Source organism: Ictalurus furcatus, chromosome 10 (assembly GCF_023375685.1).
Source record: "Ictalurus furcatus strain D&B chromosome 10, Billie_1.0, whole genome shotgun sequence".
NCBI classification, from domain to species: Eukaryota; Metazoa; Chordata; class Actinopteri; order Siluriformes; family Ictaluridae; genus Ictalurus; species Ictalurus furcatus.
Genome location: NC_071264.1, coordinates 11834758 through 11856392, shown reverse-complemented (window position 1 = coordinate 11856392; position 21635 = coordinate 11834758). Strand labels below are relative to the sequence as shown.

The window sequence follows — 21635 nt, the reverse complement described above, 5'->3', positions numbered from 1 at the left end:
CCCATGATTGTGGTTGTGTACTGAACCAGACTGAGAGATTAAAGGCTCAGGAAACCTTTGCAGGTGTTTTGAGTTAATTATCTGATTAGAGTGCTTCTCATGTCAACATTTCTGGATTATAAATTCTTTATTCTAATATTCTGAGATACTGGATTTTCATGAGCTGTTAGCCATAATCAAAATTAAAACAAAAAAAGGCTTGAAAAAGGCTTATTTACCTTTAGGTGTAATGAATCTTGAATATATGAAAGTTCCACTTGTTAAATTAAATTATGGGAAAAACTTTTCCATAATGTTTTTGAGATGCACCTGTACACTGAGGTACACAGGCAGTAGTTTGTAGGTTTACAATTACTATTCTCTCTGGTATTTCCTGTCACTCAGCATGACCAAGAACTGCCTACTTTCACAAAAAGAGGCAATTTGACTGACAGAGCAGACAACTACAGACCTCAGCAAACTCATGAGGATATCTCATAGTCGATATCTGTTTATGAAAACACCAGTATTGAAAACCTTTTAAACATGGCGATCTTTAAAGAAACTCATTGCGTGATGGTGTTCGGAGGATTTCCTGTTGTGAACTGGCAAACACAGAAGTGCTCATGCATGGACATGTGGACAGACAAACAGATTTCTTCAGGATTCTGAAGCTTGTGGCCAGAAAAGTGTACAGAATATACAAATATTCTGGGGGATGGCTTTGCAAGTTGTGTATCTACAATATGATCTATATGGTAAGCTCTCATTTGTCCTCCAGGCACAAAATGATGCGGTTATGACCAGTGCATTTGCATCTGTGTTAGTCAAACACGTTCTGTCCAGCATTGAGAATACATAGAGAAGCATTTCTATCTTTCGTGGTCATCCGGATGAGACGTTAAACCCAGGTCCTGACTCTGTGTGGTCATTAAAAATCCCAGGACATTTATGGTAAAAGAGAATGGGTATAACCCTGGTGTCCTGGCAAAATTCCCCCATTGACTCTTCTCCATCATGGCCCTCTAATAATCCCCATCTCTGAATTGGCTGCATCACTCTCTCCTCTCCACCAATATCTGGTGTGTGGCGGGCGTTCTGCCGTCGCATCATCCAGGTGGATGCTACACACTAGTGGTGGTTGAGGAGATTATCATCACCCCTCCATTCTATGTAAAGCGCTTCGAGTGTCTAGAAAAGTGCTATATAAATGTAACTGTAAAAATGTCATATTCCCATGCGTTTCATTTTGTGCTATGTGCATTTCACACTTGCACTACAAGAATAACTCCCCCCCCCCCCCCCCGTTCTCACATTGTCTGTGTACCTGTTAAAAAACACGCGCACACCCCAGTCACAGCCAACGCCATCATGTCTCATTACTCCGGCCCCCAAAGACCAGGTGACAGCTTTTACACAGAACTGATGATACAGTGAATATATCTCAAACTGTGTGCCATGTTTTGTTTAGTTTTTTTGGGGGTGGGGGGGGTGGGAGGAAGCTTTCTGAATCCTCACCAATTTACTTGGGCCTAACCAAAAAAATTCTCCATTCCTCCTCCAGCGGCAGCCGGGCAGTCCTGCAAGCTAAGCACATCAGTGAAAATAGGCATATAAGCCGCTGCCTATAAATTTCCTCAAAGCCTGATTGGAGGTGGAATGAGATCATTAAGGTCAGCGCGAGGCTTGCGTGGACCTAAAGCACATGGTGATGGACTGTTCAGGCTTTTGACTGACTGCGGCAATAAGCCGCCTTTCGCACCCTTCGTCCTGCGCTTCAGACAGCTCGCGCTAAAATAATAGGTCGTTTGTTTTCCACGCTGCACTAGCGTCTAATCAAAAACCATCTCCCAGCTCTTGCAGAGCGAATATTCAGAACTTCATTAAAAGTTCTTTGATTTGAATTCTGACCTCGGCATTGCTCCCTACTTCAGTGTGTAGGCACATTGCTTATTTGGTATGCTGCAGAAAAAGTTTTTTTTCCTTTTTTTTTTAAACAGCAGTATGGCGGATATTGTTTTGGGCCAGTGTGCAAAATGCGCTACTGTTCAGATAATCACCAACAAGAAGTAGAGCTAAAATAGCACAGAAGAAAGGAAGAGTGAGAAATATGTGTTCTTTTGAACATGTGTGAAATTTAAGGGGCTAAAAGGGTCAGGAATGCACCCAGACTGTGGGGGGGGGGGACCTTTTCTGTGAAATTACTGAACGTACAAAGAAGCGATTTTAGGAACATTTTAAGAAAGCAACCTGGCTGTAGTATTTCTTTAGAAATCTTTAGAAACGGAATCTGCTCTGTTTTTTAAAGAGGAGCTTTACAGCAAATCCATTTAAATGGTACTGACCCCATGCATGTTCTCAGAAAATCCATTAAGGGTGCTGTCACATATGCAGCACTTAGTCTGTGTGAATCAAAGCCCGATGTGCTTTCTCCTTCGGTTTATGCAGGCGAGAACATAACGGTCACGCTCGGTCCGAGAGCGTCAGAGCGACACGGTTCGGTGAACTTTGATTGCAGCGCGAATGCAATTTGAGCTCTTATCTAAGTAACTAAACCAAACATGTGTTTAGGGTTGGGATTTTTATTTTGTATATTTTTTATTTTTTGGTAAACAAGAGCTGCTAAACTGAGCCGAGAAGTGCTTCGCCAAAGGACAGAACCTTAGCGCTGGAGAAACATGATGCATTCTGGGTATTTAAAAGAGAAAAATGAATGCTTTAAACTGGATATTTATATAATTATATAATAGTTTATTTATCACCACCTCAATGTTCCCCATACTTAAGTAGTATTTAAATTTTCTTATTTATGACCATTAAGTGAAAGATTATTATTATTATTATTATTATTATTATTATTATTATTATTATTATTTTTACAAGCCAATTTTCTGCCATATACACAGACCTTTTCTTAGTTTAGTGTGGTGCACTGTGAAACCAAACCAAATAGCAGATGAATCAAAAAGCATTAATTTCACTCACTTTCAGGTTTGGCAAACAGACTAATAGGTGTGAACATGCCCTTAATCACCAAGGCATGAAAGTAAAATATGATATATGTCACAAACAAAAAGGACTGGATATATGCTCTTGAACCCTCTTGATTCTTCTAATGGAATGAATCTAGCATATACTGTATGAAAGCTCTAAAGAAAAATCCAGCTAAAATGTATGTAGCTCAAGGTTAAATGAGTTGATTGCTTTATTTTTTGAACTACTCCCTGCATGTGCTTTTAGGTAGTGCGAGGTACTCGGATAATGCAAGCTCAACTATCTCTCTCTTACTCCAAACCAGCTCTACAGTATATCATTTCTGACACACTCTTTCTCATTACATAGACAGTGTTTTATCGTTTTGAAGCCAAACCGTGTGTCTGGCTTTCCATTTCTCCCTGCATAATCTAAATATTTGGCTCGCTTGCCCGGCTCGCGGCGGGGCCCGGCCCCGGCCGCAGTTTTTCTTCCCGCTCCGTTGTAGAAAACCTCCCAGCATTTTTATAGTCTCATTAACAATACAGCACCCAATCAATGCAGCGGATTTTTCATTTCAGGCTTCTTGTTTTATTCCTTTCGCCTAATTATTTTAGGATGCCGTTTGCATTTGTATGGACACATACCATTTGTCCACTCCAGTCAATAAACGGCAGTTTGTTTTGAAATATGGAGTGCAAAGGGCAGAAATGAGGACCAGGCCAAGATAAGACCGAGAGAAAGATAAATCAGGCGATAATTTCAAGGCGCGTTCACTAATTATCTTGACAGCCCAGTAAGACAAATGGAACTTGCTTTAGAGGTGCTGCTTTAGAGGACTCACTAGGCCATAAATGATTATACCATGAAATGACATGACAGCTTTAGTGGTAGTTCGGTTGTACCATATGATGTGTCCAGTAACAATACTGATATTGCTGTCTCGTGTAAAAAAAAAAAAAGAAAAAAGGGGTTCCTGTACCAAAATCTGATACCACATGATTGTATCTTAACTAAGCCTCAAAGGAAACCCACATAGACTGCAAACTGTGCTCTGTGAAAATATAAACTACTACAGCATCTTCTTACAATACAAATAATCTTTTGGCGTTTTAAACGTAATGTTAATAGAGAGTGCACAGAGCAGTGTCAGCGAGCACGGTCATTACAAATGAGCACGAGGTGCATGAAAGTGCACACACAAAGCGTGAAGCGGTGAAGTGATCATGCAGAGAAACAGAAGTGTGCATGATCAGTTCAGTTAGGCAATCACTGAAAGCTGTGCTTCCTTTCCCCTCACTCGCCATCATCTACTCTTTGCTCCTGGTGTCAGTATCTCTGTCAGTATCGGTATATGTATCTCTGTCAGTATCGGTATATGTATCTGTGTCAGTATCGGTATATGTATCAGTGTCAGTGTCGGTGTCAGTATCGGTATATGTATCGGTGTCAGTATCGGTATATGTATCGGTGTCAATATCGGTATATGTATTGGTGTCAGTATCGCTATATGTATAGGTGTCAGTATCGGTATATGTATAGGTGTCAGTATCGGTATATGTATCGGTGTCAGTATCGGTATATGTATCGGTGTCAGTATCGCTCTATGTATTGGTGTCAGTATCGCTATATGTATCGGTGTCAGTATCGCTATATGTATCGGTGTCAGTATTGCTATATGTATAGGTGTCAGTATCGGTATATGTATCGATAAGTTCCAAGAGCATGTATTTATACTCTGAAACTCTGGAAAAAAACAAGCATTTTCTGACCATGACTCTGAACATGCCTGGGCATTTGGCTGGATCATATTGGCATATTTTGGATCAAACGTAATAGAAGGTTATGGTTTTGAGGCCAGAGAGAATGTCACTCTAATTTGGTTCTCATTCAGCCGCTCTGTTCGGACATAGCTGCTACTGTAGGTTTGCGCCGGAAATTCCAAATCCTCCATGTGTGCGACTGAATGATCTGCTTGTTAGGAAGCTCGGAGCAGAGCGTTCTTCAGTCTGTGTGTGGCTCTACAGTACTGTTCAGCACAAGTGTCCTGTTGTCTGTGAACATAAACCCTATTGTGTTGCTGTGGGAGTAGTGGCGGTTCTATCGTTTAGCGTGCTAAGTGAAGGACAGATCTGAACGCGGCTGTCTCTGCATCTCCTGAAGCAGTTATAAATGTACTCGTCTTGCTCATTAAGTCATGTTTCCTGCGGAGGATGTAAAAATAGCTTTCATATGTGTGCAAGGGTGAAATAGGCCCTTTTAGTTGAGTAAGAAGTTGAAATGTGCTGGGAAGATAAACTCTAAGTTTATCTTCAACTACTTTATTTGTTGTTTGTCTATAGTATCATCCTAATTAACGTCAGTCTCCACAGACTACGATTGTTTTTGGCCTTGTACCGGCTGAGTGAAAATGAATCTTCTGTGTTGCCTTTATTTACAGTTCTCTAGGACACCTCTATTTTAATACCTGAAGCTGTACCACAGTTATAGCCCTATTATAGCGTCTCTCCTCCAATTGACCCTCTTTTGAAGCTGCATCAATGTCAGTGAGTTCAGAGCTTCTCTTAAACTAACCGGGTCTCAGCGGTCAGCATGATAGATGCAGCGTCATATAGCTGAGCTCTGATTCTGGAACATTCCGCTTGATGGCAACCGTGCAGGACCGTAACGCTCAATAAAGCTGCACTCCCCATCTGCCTCTATCCAGGCACTAATGAATTCTTTTTTATTTCCTGCAGGATATAGACCTGGGGCCTCAGCGGGCTTGATTTATCTGTCCACAACCAGTCGTGAATGGCTAGCATGGAGATCGGCTGCGTGGATAGGACGTGACCTGACGAATAGCGTGTGGCGAAGATGTTGCTTTGCCACGCATAGCGCTCGATGTGGGAGCCCTTGCCATGCGAAGAACCACTGGACGTTTCGAGAGTTCTACGTTCCGAAGGTGCGACCTCTCGGTTTTGAGCGTGTCCAGTCAAAGGATATAGCGGATATAAAACCAGTGTCGGAGCTTGCATCACTGTGGGGGAGGGGAGGGGAATTAGCGAACTATGCTCGGCCAGCTCGGTCGACCCTGGAGTGCCATGCAGTCACGGCCGGATATGGGCGCTGGCCTGGAGCTGCCCTCCCTGCTGTGGGTGCTGGCCTTGGCGCTCCAGACTTGGGTGGGTGCTGCGGAGAAGCTGGACGAGTTGGACCCCGTGGTGACCACGGCATACGGCAAGCTGAGGGGCTTCAAGAAAGAACTGAACAACGAGATCCTGGGGCCCGTGATCCAGTTCCTGGGCGTGCCCTACGCAGCACCTCCTACAGGGGAGAGGCGATTTCAGCCCCCCGAGCCGCCCGTGCCCTGGCAAGACATCCGCAACGCCACACACTTTGGCCCTGTGTGCCCACAAAGCGTTGTGGAGGGCAGGCTGCCTGATGTCATGTTGCCCGTATGGTTCACCAATGGCCTGGAGGTGGTTTCGACCTACGTGCAGGAGCAGAGCGAAGACTGCCTTTTCCTAAACATTTACGTGCCCACAGAGGATGGTGAGTGTGTATGTGTGCAGCGGTGTGGATCCCCGGATCCGTTTGTCTTGTCTCTGTATCTCCTTTGTGTGAGTGAACCTAGAAAAGCATGACCGCTGCATGTCAGCATGCATGCCACTGCTTTTATGTGTCTCTCTGTGTGTGTGTGTGTGTGTGTGTGTGTGTGTGTGTGTGTGTGTGTATTTGGGGATTGGTTTATGCGTGATGCGAGTGAGTGCCTATATATATATATATATATATATATATATATATATATATATATATATATATATACGTATATGTGTGTGTGTATATGTAAGTAAGTGTGGCTGTACATGTCTCCTAACCTCCCTCGCCATCCCTTTGCGCAAGCACACCTCCATGTGCTGTAGCACGTCCATTTATTAGGTGAAGCTGGTTCCTTCTGAACTCCCGCCTCTCTCACTCTCACTTTTCAGCCAGCAGTTCATAATGTGTCCATTGTGTGTGCTGGTACAATGAGCTAGGATCATAGAGTGAGAACCTCATTTAGAGTAATAATGATCATCATGATGAAGATGATGAAGATGATGATGATGGTGATGATGATGATGCTAATGATGGATTGGAAGACAGAGAGACTGTTAACCATGTTTTTCCCTCCTCGTCTCAGTGCTGTTTGCATGCTCCCGCTGTCTGTAACGGAGCTCCATGTTATTCTTTAGTCTTCTATTCATTTTTGCAGTCAAAAGAATATCCAAGGAATGTGCCAGGAAACCGGGCAAGAAAATATGTAGAAAAGGAGGTATGTATGCACTGACATGATAAAAAATAATAATAATAATAATAAAGAAAAAAAGACAAGACAAAAGATCTCCCCTCCATCCCACAGTTTGTTAAAAAAATAAATAAATAAAAAAAGAAAAGGAAGCAGTAAGATCTCGGCTCATTGATTGGCTCAATGTTGATTCCATCTATGAGGAGCTAAAAGCTAAACGGTACCATACCCACTCTTAAATTGGATGGGTGCACGTTGAACTTGCAAAATGTAATCTCAATTAAAAGAGACGTTATCTGAATTCCATTGGCTTACACTAGCTAAATCGATAACGGCTTCATCAAGATAATGCCCGACACACACTCCATTCCCTCTGTTCCCTCCCACTCGGCATGGCCTACACCGTGTCTAGTGACCTCCCTCTTGATCTAGCCTCTATGATTAATGTAGTCATTTACGGTTCCACTTTGACCTTACTTGCTATGACATGTCAAAAAAAAAAGAAAAGAAGAGGAATTAAAAAAGGAAAAAAAAAACATGGCTGAGACTCTGACATGTAAACGGAGATGGCAGATGGAGCGGAGATGGCTGTGGCCCAACTTCCTGTTCTGTCTGTTTTCTCTTAACCTCTACCCTTCATCCACCCCCTGCCTCCGAGGTTAACATTTCCCTCTTCTGGTTTGACCTTTTCTGTCCTCTGACTTCTCTAATCCACACTAATCAAATATTTCCTCCTTCAACACACTCAGCAGTCATTACAACACAAGCCTTTTCAAATCCACCAGCTTCCTGCACCCATTAAACACCGTGTGTTTGTCAGAGCTATCTGTTTGCAGAGTTGTGGCAGCTGGCTAAATTAGCCTGTGCCCCACAAAGGATTCAGGCCCTGTTTACACTAGCATGTTTTCGGTTTAAACGCATAACTTTTGCTACAGTTACGCCTGTCGTCTACACTACTCCGGCATTCTCGACCCTTGAAAACGGAGACTTTTGGAAATGTAGAAGACCCAGTTTTAGTTTGAAAACTCAGGACCCGCGTTTCAGTGTAAACAGACCAAAACGAAGACTTTTGAAAATGAAGGCGTGGCTCCGCCCACATTCGCTTCCTGATTGGGTCTTCTGGATCATTGCGTATCCTTCCCTGATTCGTCAAGCCCCTACCATATGACCATTACACTACCTTGATCGTATACACAACAACACAGAGACTGGATTTCTGTATTTAATAATACTGCAGCTGCCTACATGCACAAGAGGCGAGCTATGGTTAGAGAAATCGGACTGTCGAGAGAAATCTCATTTCAAGCAGCGTAAACCATACATGGAACGCCGGTTTGGACTAGCAACCTACTTCCTGTTGACACTTCTATTCGCATGCCCAGTGTGCATGAGTGGTCATGTGACATGCGTATTCGGTCGTGCAATGTGTGGACGGAGATCGTTTCTGAAACACAGCGGAAACGCCGGTGTGGACGAGGATCGTTTTCATTTTTAAACCAAAACGCACTGGTGTAAACAGGTCCTCACGTTTCACATAATCAGATCATTTGAAATGAAAACAAAAAAGAAAGAGTGGAGACCAATGGGGAGACTCATAGTGTTGTCTTGTTTGTGTCTAGTGTATTTAGCCTACAATGTGAATATATTGTGATATCTGTAATGTGACTAAAGTTCTGTTGTTCTTGGTTAAATGTTTACAATGCTTCAGCAGTTCTACTGTTCATGTGCCTCATTTCAGCTGTAGAGAAAGCCATTCACGGCTCACTGCGTCGTCATTGTCATAAATCAGACCTGATCTCGGGTCAGAACTCTGATCCACTTTGAGTGAATAATGAGAAAAGCTTTTGCTTTGCGGTGTGTAAACATTCTGCCAACTGGCTCATATGTTTTCTTCTTCCTGCTGTACTTTCAGGTTTTATTTATTCACTCGAAGGTATCCTAAAAAAAAAAAAATATCACAAAGACTTAGCTGATGTAATGTTTAAATGAGTATAAATGAGATTAGTGCTAATTGGTGGTTGATGTTAAATCTAGCCCCCAGGCGTCAGAGGAAGCACACACTGATGCTTTTAAACACAATATTCTGCATGAAATGATTTTAAAAGTGGGGTGATTTTATTTTTTTGTGTGGCAATTTTGACAAGTTGATGAGGAGTGAATCAATTGTGTGGTTTTTCTCTCTCCTCTTCTTATGTTTTTGATAGGGACACTGGGTTTGACCATATATGTTATGTGAATTATTTTCTCTACAGTAATCCAGAGTGTATTTCAGGGAGCTAGATCAGAGAAAAAAAAAAAAGCACTCTGAATTTTCTGTAGCATAAAATTATAACCTTTATGCTAATCATAATTCAGAAAAGAAACACTACATACCAAGGCTAATAGCAAGTAAATGTGTGGCGGCCTGGGAAAACCTTTCACATGATCAAATGTCAGAAAGCAAAGTTTTTCCGTTTGAACTTTTCAGTTATCCCCAAAAGTCAAAACCAGAGACAGTTCCCTTCATCTACATTTAGAACCTATTCTACTTATGGAGAAGAAAAAAAATGCTGCCAGGTTTGAAAGAATAATCAGTTTACAATGAGAAATGAGTTCTCACTTTGATTATCAGAGTCATCCACATCAGACTCCGTGTCATCGCTTGATCTGATGGTCTCTGGCGGCATTTACGTGTCTAGACCACTGCCTTTAAACACCGGCGGCCTCGTCATCGTCTCTTCACTTCTCTGATCTTTGTTCATGCAGGCAGGAAGGAATCTGCTCCGTTCTGTTGACTATATTTCTTGGCCTTCGTGTCTGGTAGTGGGTCGTGTGAACATTTTCAAAATGTTCCTGCTCTCGTCGGTGCAGAGTTTTTAAGCGCTCTTCTCTGTTTTGATGATGCTGTGATGGCACCATTAGGACAGGAAGTGTCTGATTACAAACTCAATTGATTAGGCATAGGTACATTTCACAATGTCGTGTAGTTTAATAATAATAATGATATGGCATGGCTCAAGGTCCCTTTCCAGAACCTTCACACTAACTGTCCCTCAGTGGTGGAATGAACTTCTAACCTCAATCCAGACAGCAGAATCTGTCACTATCTTCAAAAAACAGCTAAAGACCCACCTCTTCCGTGAGCACTTACCTAACCCCTAACATGCTAACCCCCACTATATCCTTTAAAAAACACACCCCTACTCTGGCTCTTACATACACCTTTACTCTGCGCACTTTGCTTTTCTAGAACTCAATTATAAATCTTGTATTGTAGCACTACTTGTATTGTTCTCTGCTTGATATATCGCTTTGCTCGTGTTTCCAAATTTATAAGTCGCTTTGGATAAAAGCGTCTACTAAATGAATAAATGTAAATAATAATAATAACAACATAATAACAATAAAATGTCTCTGAACTTTACCACATCAACAATTACAAGAATGACTTTGTTAAACAACACACTTTTAACTGAATTAGTTTTGAATTATTTGGAGCCTCCGCTGTACAGGTACGAGCTGTTACTATACAGTCCGTACAGGCTTTCGCTGACTTTGCTGTAGCTTTAAAAAAAAAAAAAAAAATTGCACTGCAGTTTAGAGAGTATTTTGTGCTTTTCTTGTGGAAAACTACTCGAATTGGCAAAATTGCAATCGTACAAAATTGTGCCGCACGGTTTTTGTTTTTTTTAATTGAAGAGGGCTTTGACTGAACGTGCGTTGCGATGACATCACATGATGCGTCTTGGCCCAAATCTGCGGTCATTTAGAAACATTTACAAGCTCCTCCGAATATTGCGGCGTTTCCTTGATTTTGTGTTCATTTCTGCGTTAAATCCTGCGGGGACTGACTATAGAAGCAATACCCTGTTAGAAAATGTTCTCTGGTGTTACCCAGATGACGATGGGCTCCCTTTTGAGTCTGGGTCCTCTTCAGGTTTCTTCCTCATATCGTCTCAGGGAGTTTTTCCTCGCCAACGTCGCCGCCGACTCGCTCATTAGAGTTAAATTCAAACGTTTAAAATTTGTATCCTGAATTGATGTATTTCTGTAAGGCTGCTTTGGGACAATGTCCTTTGTTAAAAGCACTACACAAATACAACTGAGTTGAACTGAATAGAACGAGCACGTTAATATTAACGTTCATTTTACAGCCAGGTGTAACTACTGATATTGTTATATGAAACACCTTATGACCAATCAGATTCGAGCATTCAGCAGTGCTGTGGTCTAATTGAGAGTAAATGTTAGAGATTTGAGATTTGATATAAGAATTATTTAAGGTTTGCCATCTCCGAAAACAAATGCAAACAGTATTATGTCTTTTGCATATTTAGTCAGAGAACGTAATAAAATATGAACATTTATTAACGTACATCATAATGCAGAAATTGTACTTTGCCGAACACACAACATGCACAGTGCCAATTTCGCTAACTATGAGAGTGTAAATGTTCAGTATTTCACAAAAAGGCCAGAAGGGGACAACATAGGGACGTTAACTGACTGATCTTATGATGCTTGAAAAATGCGCCTGATTCAGGTTCTAATTTTGGTAATGTGATCAAATTTGACATGTACTGAGTGATATGTACTGTGTGCTATAAGTAGTCTTTCTCCCCACACACACAAACACTCTCTCGCTCTCTCTCGCTCGCTCTCTCTCTCTCTCTGTCACACGCTTTCTGTCCCAGTTTTGCGATGGTTGACAGGAGTCCTGTGGGAGGTGGGCTGTGATGTAGGCTTCCAACTGAGAACTGAGGCAGGAGTGGATTCTTACAGCCACAATCTCTCCCTCTTTCTCCCTTGTTTTCCTCTCTCAGTCTCCTTCATTTGTTTCCCCTCTTTCTATTGTTGTTCCTTCTCCATCACCTTGACTAGAGCCCTGTCTTATTTTGGTCTCAGGATAGATTAAGTCCAAAGGTGACGGCAATATTTACACAGAGAAAGTTAAGAGAAAGTCAATCCATTCAGATTAGGCAAATTACCTGCACATAGTCATGTAGTTCATGCCTTCGAGGTTATTGAGCTGAATCATCTCAGATGGGCGTTTTTCAACGCCACTGTCTTTAATCACAAGCAGTTGTGTTCAAGCATTAAAACAATTCAGGGATAGAAAATGTGGGCTGAAGAGAGACGTAGCGTTTATTTCTTTGTCGTTAAATGTAAAACAGCGTTACAAAAACGAGAGACAGTTTAAAAAAGAAGCATATAAAAAGACTAATGATACATGAATGAGATGACGGCACACATAATGTCTAATAGTATTCTAGTATACTGTCAATATATTGCTATATAAATAGTCCTAGTTGTAGTGATCACATTAATCCCAGCAAATCTGATTTAATTTAAAAATATGGCTTCGACTATCATTATTCTGCAGCTTATAAAATAGCACTTGATCCAGCACATCTTTTATTTTACTTTATTTTATAATTGTGCACCGACAGTTACTCATGCGCACAACTTATTGAAGCCAAGCAATACAAAATCAAGGTCGGGAATGTGTAATATGTATGATTTATCACATGTTTAAGTAATGTTTTTGTTCGTGTGACATGCGCTTTAAAGGAAAGTGGCGAGTGTTTGTCGGATAAGCTGACCTAGCACTCATCTGCTACACGGCTCATTTTAAGTTCATTGATATTTTTATCCCTAAAAAATTCGCTTCGATTAAGATGCGCTGTCTCCTACGACGTCCTCCGTGCAAAAAAATAAATTAATAAAAATGTGGACTTCAAAGCAGGATGTCCAGACTGTTTTCAAGGGAGGCCAGATTAGATTTTATCCAAATACCTGAGGGCCAGTCATTGATATTTATATATGTAAATAATGAATATGAGCTCAAAGTGCAGACTTTCAGCTTTAATTTAGGGGTATGTACATCCAAATCAGCTGAACGATGTAGGAATTACACCTTTTATTGTTGTAACCTGTATTTCTGGGACCTAAAGTAATTGGACAAACTAATATAATCATCAATTACATTGTCATAAAAAAAAATAATAATTGGTTGAAATTCACTTTAGGTAAAGCGCACCTATTGTGGTTTCGAAACGTGCCTGATTTTGTTTTAAAGGTCTTATACAAAAGATTTACATGCATCCAAGTTCAAAAAACACTCCCCCCCCCCCCCCCCCCCCAGTGTCACAATCGACTCGTTAAATGATCCGTTCTAAAGGATTCACTCTAAACTCCTCCTTTCAGACTGCATACTCTGCTCTGATTGGTCAGATGTCCCAGTCTGTTGTGATTGGTCTACCGCTGTCAGCATGTTTAAAGAAGGAAACGCCCACTACCATAACGAGTTTCAGCTCCGTCTGTTTGGCTTTTTGTTACAAACCTACGTAGGTGTTAGTACAGGAAGTACGTCTGGAATCACTAACGACTCGTTTCAGCTGTTCAGAATTGCTTCCTTCTTTTGGGGGTCAAGAACTCCGTTTGTTGTGGGCTTTGATTTTTTACCTTCAAAGCTTTTACATTGAAAGGTAATATTTGAAAAACCATAATAGGTGCACTTTAAGGACTTTTTCAAGAATTCACAAAAGGTTTTTCCATGCTTAGTGGTTTCCAGCTCTTTTGAAATCGCTCCTTCTCACTGTTTGCTTTTTGTCTGTATTCAGACTAAATATCATTCTGTAAATTCATTTGCAGGTGTAGTGGGAGAAAAGCTCTCATTTTAGCTGACTGTGTTAACACGGTCTGCTGCCACCTTCAGGTGAAATGAAACATTGCAACATGTTGGCCAGTGGGCCACGTGCCATACGTTGTAATAGAAAAGCCTTGGGCCAGTTAACATCTATCCACGGGCTGCATTTGTCCCTGATGGTGGACTTTGGACACTCCTGCTTTAAAGGGATGGTACGAACAATTAATTCATAGAGACATATTTATGTGTTTAATACATTTACAGCCCAAAACATGACTTTGTCGTTACACCAGACTGTCAGACAGTGGCCTTTGGACAATGCTCTTCACTCAAACTGACACTGTGAATTGACATGTGTCTGTTTTACTCAAACTCTGCTACGCATGCAGAAATCTCACATAGCATCTAGCTTTTGGCTCTGGGTGAGGAGAAAGGAGAAGTGTTGGGGTAGTAACACCTAACCTGAGCTCTTGTTGCAGGGGATAGCAGGGAGACATCCTTGGTGCCCTCCAGCACCAGGAGACATTTCAGGGTTAAAAAGAGGGAAATGCTGTTGAGCGGTGGTACCCGGCTGACGACCCTGCAGCTGAACTATGCCATACGGAGCCAGTGGCACTAAGCATGGATTAACGGAGCCAGTGGGACTTGTCACAGTCAATGTCTGTATGGCTCTGGTTGTGTTAGGCAAACATGCCGAAGTGGTATTAGGTGTAAAAGATTATGTAGCAGTGGTAGCTCAGTGGTTAAGATGTTGGACTACTAAGTGGAAAGTTATGAGTTCAAACCCCAGCATTGCCAGGCTGCTGCTGCTAGGTCCTTAAGCAAGGCCCTTAGCATTACAGCTGCTCAGTTGTATAATAAATGTAAGTTGCTCTGGATAACAGCGTCTGCCAAATGCTGTAAATATAAAAGGAGGAAACCATATGGAACCAATGGCACTGAGCATCATTAACGGTGATAGTGCAGCTTGATACAGCCTTAGCCACTGGGGAGGCCCGTATGGTTTTGGTTGCGTTAGGCATGTTGGCAAGGTTCAGGGATGAGTAATCCTATGGGCACCGGAGGAGGTGCGACAGCAGGGTGTCCGCAGGTCCTTAAGAAGTCTTAAAATGTCTTAAATTCGTTAATGTAAAAATAAGGCCTTAATTAGCATTAAAATGTCTTAAATTTGTTAATGTAAAAATAAGGCCTTAATTAGCATTAAAATGTCTTAAATTCACGTTTCAAAGGTCTTAAAAACGCAGCTGAGCCGACACCGTAAAGAAGCTTTAGATTTGATTTTGGCTCGTTGCTGTTTGAAACGCTAAAGCCGAGTGACTGTGTCGCACTCAGAGTGTGTGTGTGGTTCATCAGTGTTCACAGTAAACGCTCCACACCAACTTCATCTCTGTCTGTGCTGTGAGTTTGAGTCACTTACAACCTGCGTTTAGACACGACGTAAACCAGATTCACTTTGGTTTTACGATAGCGTAATCTCAAACATTTTTGTGGGCAGAGGTTTACAGCATTTCACCTGATTGGTAATGAGAAGTAAATTTTAAAAACTCCAACTAAAATTAAGTCTTTCTGCGGTTTTCCGCCAAAATAAAAGCCACAAGGTCCAACGCATAAAAGTCAGTTAAGTCGGAAATATATTACTATTGTTCTATTACTATTTGTACCACAAATAAATATTTATTATTATTATTAATAAATGTTATTCACTGCAATAGTAATATTACAAAATAGGAAAGTAAATAAATAAATATAAATAATATTTTCTTCTTTACAAAAATTTATGTACATTTACAACACTACTTGTTACATTACCCTGGCATTAAATTACAAAAAAGCAGATGTTTCTAATACAGATGCTGAGGGAGTGATGGTAAATTTGACATATTTTTCCTCTTCTGACTGCCGTAATCCATCTCTCTATATTTTTATTTCCTCTCTTTGAAAGTAATGGGAAGGAAATTCTGGATTTATTTTTCTTTCACTGTTGGAGCAAAAAGGATATTTGCTCTGGTCTCTTATTTCCCTCTATAACAGATTACTCTGTTATAGTTTACTTAAACCCAGAAATTGATGTATATGCATGAACACAGTCCATTATAGCCGATTATATTCAGTGTAGCATGATTGAAGTGACGTGCAGGTCTTAAAATGTTTTGGAAATGTCTTGAATATGGTATTAAGAAGTATTAAATTTGAAGTGCTGATACCTGCAGATACCCTGACACAGGCAGTAATGCCATAGCAGGTCAACATTTACCTGTGCGATTAATACCATCTGAATAGTGCTTAAGTGTGTAGGTACGTCTGAGTTCTGAATCCTGATGCACAATTTCTACATGAATTCCTCACTGCACATGCTTAACTCAACTCTGAATAGAGCGTTTAGCCTGTAACTCATTCTGCCTATTGAGGTATGGTGAGGCCAGTATGTGTGTGTGTGTGTGTGTGTGTGTGTGTGTGTGTGTGTGTGTGTGTGTGTGTGTGTGTGTGAGGGTGTAGTTTATTGTTTAGGAGGACTCCAGCAGGCAGGTGAATGTGGGTGGAGACAGAGCAGAATATTGAAAGTGCAGCATGATGCTGTTTGTCTCTTCCTGCCTCTCTGCTGTCTGACTCACCCAGAAAATCAAACATGAATTATTCCTGGAGCGATCAAAATGACCCGTTTCCCTAAGTCGATTTGGCTTACATTGTAAATCCGTGTGGAGGATGCAGCATTGTGAAAGCATGGCTTACCAAACCATCAGTCTGAATTATGAATTGGCAAACTAAGGACTCGTTATTACAATATTTATTTTTGAGAACCCAAGTGCGTTAATTTGACGGAAGAAATAATAAAAAAAAAAAAAAGCTTAATTATGACTAATATGAAAAGGCAGCAGGATTCAAATTGATGCAGTCAATGTAACATACATGCTGTTTGGCGGCTAAACTGCAGAGAATGTTGCGAGTAATTATTTTGCTCTCATACATTAGTAACGAAAATGAGAGAACTGCAATTAGGTAGGTGTTAGAAATGGGGGAATTCATGCCTTCGGGCTGCTTTCCGTCAACATAACGAAAGAACAGAATATTATATACACATTGACATTCCTCACTCTTTCTGCACTTTCTTTGCTTTTTTTTATTACTTAATTGCATTATTGTTTATGTGCGTTGGCTTGCATTTATCAGCAAGCACTTTTTCAGAAATAGTCTATAGTCTTTCAGGTTTTGAATCCAAGGTTGCAGATTCCGTCATGGGTTTGTGGCTTCAACTGCTCTTTCAACACTGAGATAAATGCTTTAATATTGGATTTATATACAGTCATGTGCAAAAATAAGTACACCCCATGGAAATTATTTTTTTAAACATATTTGGACGTGCAAACATTTGATCCTCTTTGAAACAGTGCCTGTTAATAAAGGTGATACACTCTGTAAATTACACATACAGTTGACATTTTGTGGTAATTTTCACAATTTAAATGAACAAGAAACTGATCAGTCACAAGAAAAAAGTAAGTACACCCCTATATTTATCACACCTTCAAATCCGTAATATTAGAATCAGGTGTTTAAGATCGGGTGCTGGTGATTAGAACCTGCTTAGGGAGTGCAGGTGGAACCGGTCTTATTTATTCCTCTCTCATATCTAGTGTCTGGTGTTCCCTTTGTTATTGAGGTGTGTGGTGTCGTCATGCCACGTTCTAAAGAGTTCTGTAAGACCTTCAGAAAAAAGGGTGTGGATGCCTTTGAGTCTGGCAAGGGATTTAAAAATTATTTGAAAGACATCATTACATTGTAAGGAAAATTATCTACAAATGGCACAGATTTCAAACGACTGGCAATTTGCCCAGGACTGGCCGTCCTAGCAAACTCAGCCCAAAAGCAGACCGTCTGATGCAAAAACAAGTCTCCATGAACCCCAGAGTTTGATCACAGGATCTGATAGTAAGTCTCGCAACTGTTGGTGTCAAAGTGCATGCTTCTACAATCAGAAAGAGATTACACAAATTTGACCTGCATGGGAGGTGTGCCAGGAAAAAGCCTTTGGTGTCAAAAAAGAACATTAGAGCAAGCCTACAGTTTACCAATGAGCATATAGGCAAAGATCAGGCCTTTTGGGATAATGTGCCCTGGACAGACGAATCAAAGACAGAGTTGTTTGGCCACAGTAACAACAGAACAAAGCTAGCTACTCAGGAGAAGCACCCCATACTACAACCCCAATTCCAAAAACGTTGGGACGTTGTGTAAAATGTAAATAAAAACAGAATGCAATTATTTGCAAATCTCATAAACCCGTATGTTATTCACAACAGAACGTAGAAAACATATCAAATGTTTCAACTGAGGAAATGTACCATTTTAAGGAAAAAAAGAAGGTATATACAGGTTTTAGAGCAACATATGCTTCCATCCAGATTCCATCCCATCTTTACGTCTGGGAGACTCTACCTCTCTAAGATACTCTTTTTATACCCAATCATGTTACTGACCCATTGACAATTAACCTAATTAGTTGCAAAATGCTTCTCCAGCTGTTTCTTTTTAGTAACACTTAATTTTCTAATCTTTTGTTGCCCCGTCCCAACTTTTTTGAGACATGTTGTGGCCATCAAGTTCAAAATTATCTAATTTTTTTCTTAAAATGGTAAATTTGATGTGTTTACTATGTTGTATTGTGAATTGCATATGAGTTTATGAGATTTGTAAATCATTGCATTCTGTTTTTATTTACATTTTACACAACGTCCCAACTTTTTTGGAATTGGGGCTGTGAAGCACGGTGGTGGAAATGTTATGGTTTGGGGTTACTTTGCTGCCTCAGGGACTAGAGAGCTTGCATTCATTGATTCAACTATGAATTCTGCATCATATCAAAGAGTGCTTGAAGATAATGTGAAGCCATCTGTCTGAAAGTTGAAGTTGGATCTTTCAACAGGATAATGATCCTAAGCACACTAGCAAATCCACCAAGGAATGGCTCAAAAAGAAGAAATGGAGGGTTATGGAATGGCCTAGTCAAAGCCCAGATTTGAATCCCATTGAAATGTTGTTGGTGATTTGAAACGGGCAGTACATCGAAGAAAACCCTCAATCATCTTGCAACTGAAAGAATATTGTATGGAAGAGTGGCCAAAAATTCCAGCAAGTCTGGTGGACAATTATGTAAAACGCCTACAAGAAATTATTTCTGCTAAAGGGAGCAATACTAGCTTCTGAGGCCAAGGGTGTACTTACTTTTTCCACAGAAGAATATCACGTCTATTGAGATTTCTCTTGAATAAATGATTGAAAAAGCTCATTTTCCATGTGGATATGTCAAAAAAGCCAACGATGTCCATGGGGTGTTCTTATTTTTTTCACATTACCGTATATTGTGGTATAATTGTAAGATTTGATTCGACTGCATGTGTAGAAAATGATGTGCAGCTCTCACTCTTGGGTGCAGTTTTTGACAGTTCAAATGCCATGTTTGTACTTTGGAACATATTAGTTAGTTAGTAACCTTTATTTAACCAGGATAAAAACTGATTGAGAGAAAATCTCTTTTTCAAAAGTGACCTGCCCAAGAAGGCAGCAAAAACTCAACATCAATTAAAGACACAAGAATGGTTAACACATTAAGAAAAAGACAAAGGAAAACATCCCTCCGTCCCCAGAGAAGGGAAAATAAGTGAAAGTAAATGAATAAAACAAACAGAAACAGAAAAATACATAGTAATATATAATCAAATATCGCAGGAGCGTCTTCCAATATGTCCAAGTGCCATAAATTCAACCAGTAAAGGGAGCACAGTAAGTTTGAAGTGTTCCACATATCCAGTGCAATACTAAACCCGTTTTGCCGATAGCAATGACAGCCATTTGAATCAGCAGTGAAGATTTTTGTTTGTTTGTTTTAGATCTTAAATACTGGCTACGCTAAACGTTCATTTCTCACTTAATTAAGCAATGCCAAATAAGGAAGAGCTGTATGAAATTTTGTGTGGTTTCTCTTCAACACTGCTACTCTTCAGTATCTCGGATAATAACTGCTGTATGCAACGTAGATGCATGTTTATTTGTAATGATAATCTTCTCGGATTAGTACGCCGGTTAAACTTATATGTGACTAAACACACAATCTTGAAATGTAAGCATGTTCAGATGTTATTGTTGATTTAAAAAGAAAAAGTCACAAGTTTTATGTTTTAACAGTCTAAGAAGCTTTATATCACCCCATGCTTAAAATCACTAATCTCCTTCAGACAGAAAGTGAAAAATAGGTCCATCGTAAACAAGATTAGTTCAAGGTGTTTCTGTCAGACAGTTGTTTAAGATGTCTAAAGCCGGGTGCACACTGTGTGATTTTTAATAGTACTTTCTCGACTGTTGCTCGTCAGACTGTATGAACATGATCCCCGCTGTAAGCCGTGTCACACCGTAGGATCTCGGTTGTCATTAATGTCGGACTGTACTACAGTCAAAACGGACACGCGCAAGAAGACTCGTACGGAGTAGTAGAAGCCACACTACAGGACTGTGCTTCAAATCAAAAGCCAGAATTTAACTGGAGGAAAAATTTGATCGCAACGGCCATTAATTGGCTGTCGGGGAACTCTCAAACTAGCGATCAAAGACTACAGATTTTGGCCTAGGATTATAGGAAACTTTCAGGATTCTCAAAATTTGTCTCTCGTTGACAAAATCGTACAGCGTGAACCCCGGTTTAGATGGTTAAATACATGAGATCCTCACTTTTCCACATTTTGTATGAAGGGTTGCACGGCTAGTAATTTCTTCCAGTTGACCAGTTATTAAACAAAAGTAGTCCTCTAATCGTCTTTTCAGGACGTCGTTATTTTTAGGCTTTTATTAGTGCAGATAAATGCTGATAAAACAACAGCAAAGAATACATTGACCTGCACTTCAATTAGCAGACCTACACAGGCTACAAATTACACTTCTAGCTGCAGTGCGTTTTAAGGTACACAGTTAATGATGAAATTAAATGAATAAATCTGTGCAATAAATTAGCAAAAATAATAAATCCTATTTAATACAACATGTTATATTTAAGGATTCGTGTATTAAAATTCACTTGTGTGGATGACCTGGCAGCAGATATGGAAAGTGCTGAAAGTGCAGTCAACATGATGAGCCGCATTCGTGGACTGATAATGTTATGTCTACAGCAGCGTCAAGGAGATTTTTCTATCTAGAATTCAATCGGGCCACTGTCACAAAGCTGCTTTACAGAAATATATACAGGTACAGTGGCGCTTGAAAGTTTGTGAACTCTTTTGAATTTTCTATATAAAAGTAGTTGTTACGAAATGAGTCTATAAACAGAAGCAAGCGCAGATCAAAGTCTTTATTCTCAAATGGAAGTCAATAAACATGAAATGCGGTCTAGACTGGAAGAAATAATCGAGGTTTAAACATGAAACTAGACTCGAGGCATGAAACAAGAACAGGACAAGAAAACACGACCGCTTGGCATACTTAAATGTATTCACCTATAGATTCATTCAATACTGCGCGAAGTGCACAGCAGCACGAGGGCTTTAAATAACGAACGTAATCACGCTTGAATACAGACAGCTGGGACCAATAATGACACACTATCGAACACCAACCAATACCTGAACAGGAAGAGAACCAAAACCAAAACAAAGGCACATGTCCATAAGAAACAGTCCTCCTTACGTAATCTCATGCACGCGCGCGCTCTCCAGCTGTCCATGCACGTCGCAGCCGCAGCGCCATCTGCCGGCGAGAGCGTGACAGTAGTACTGTCCTAAAAGTAGACAAAGAGACCAC

General features: G+C 40.4%; 1 protein-coding gene across 1 annotated transcript in view; it reads left to right on the top strand.

Moving 5' to 3' along the window:
- Positions 1 to 21635, top strand: part of nlgn1 (neuroligin 1) — a 231859-nt gene that overhangs the window by 12910 nt on the left and 197314 nt on the right. The window contains exon 2 of the mRNA XM_053634743.1: positions 5691 to 6486. Within this exon, the coding sequence (XP_053490718.1) occupies positions 6003 to 6486 (484 nt within the window). The 5' untranslated portion in view covers positions 5691 to 6002. The remainder of the gene's footprint in view (positions 1 to 5690; positions 6487 to 21635) is intronic.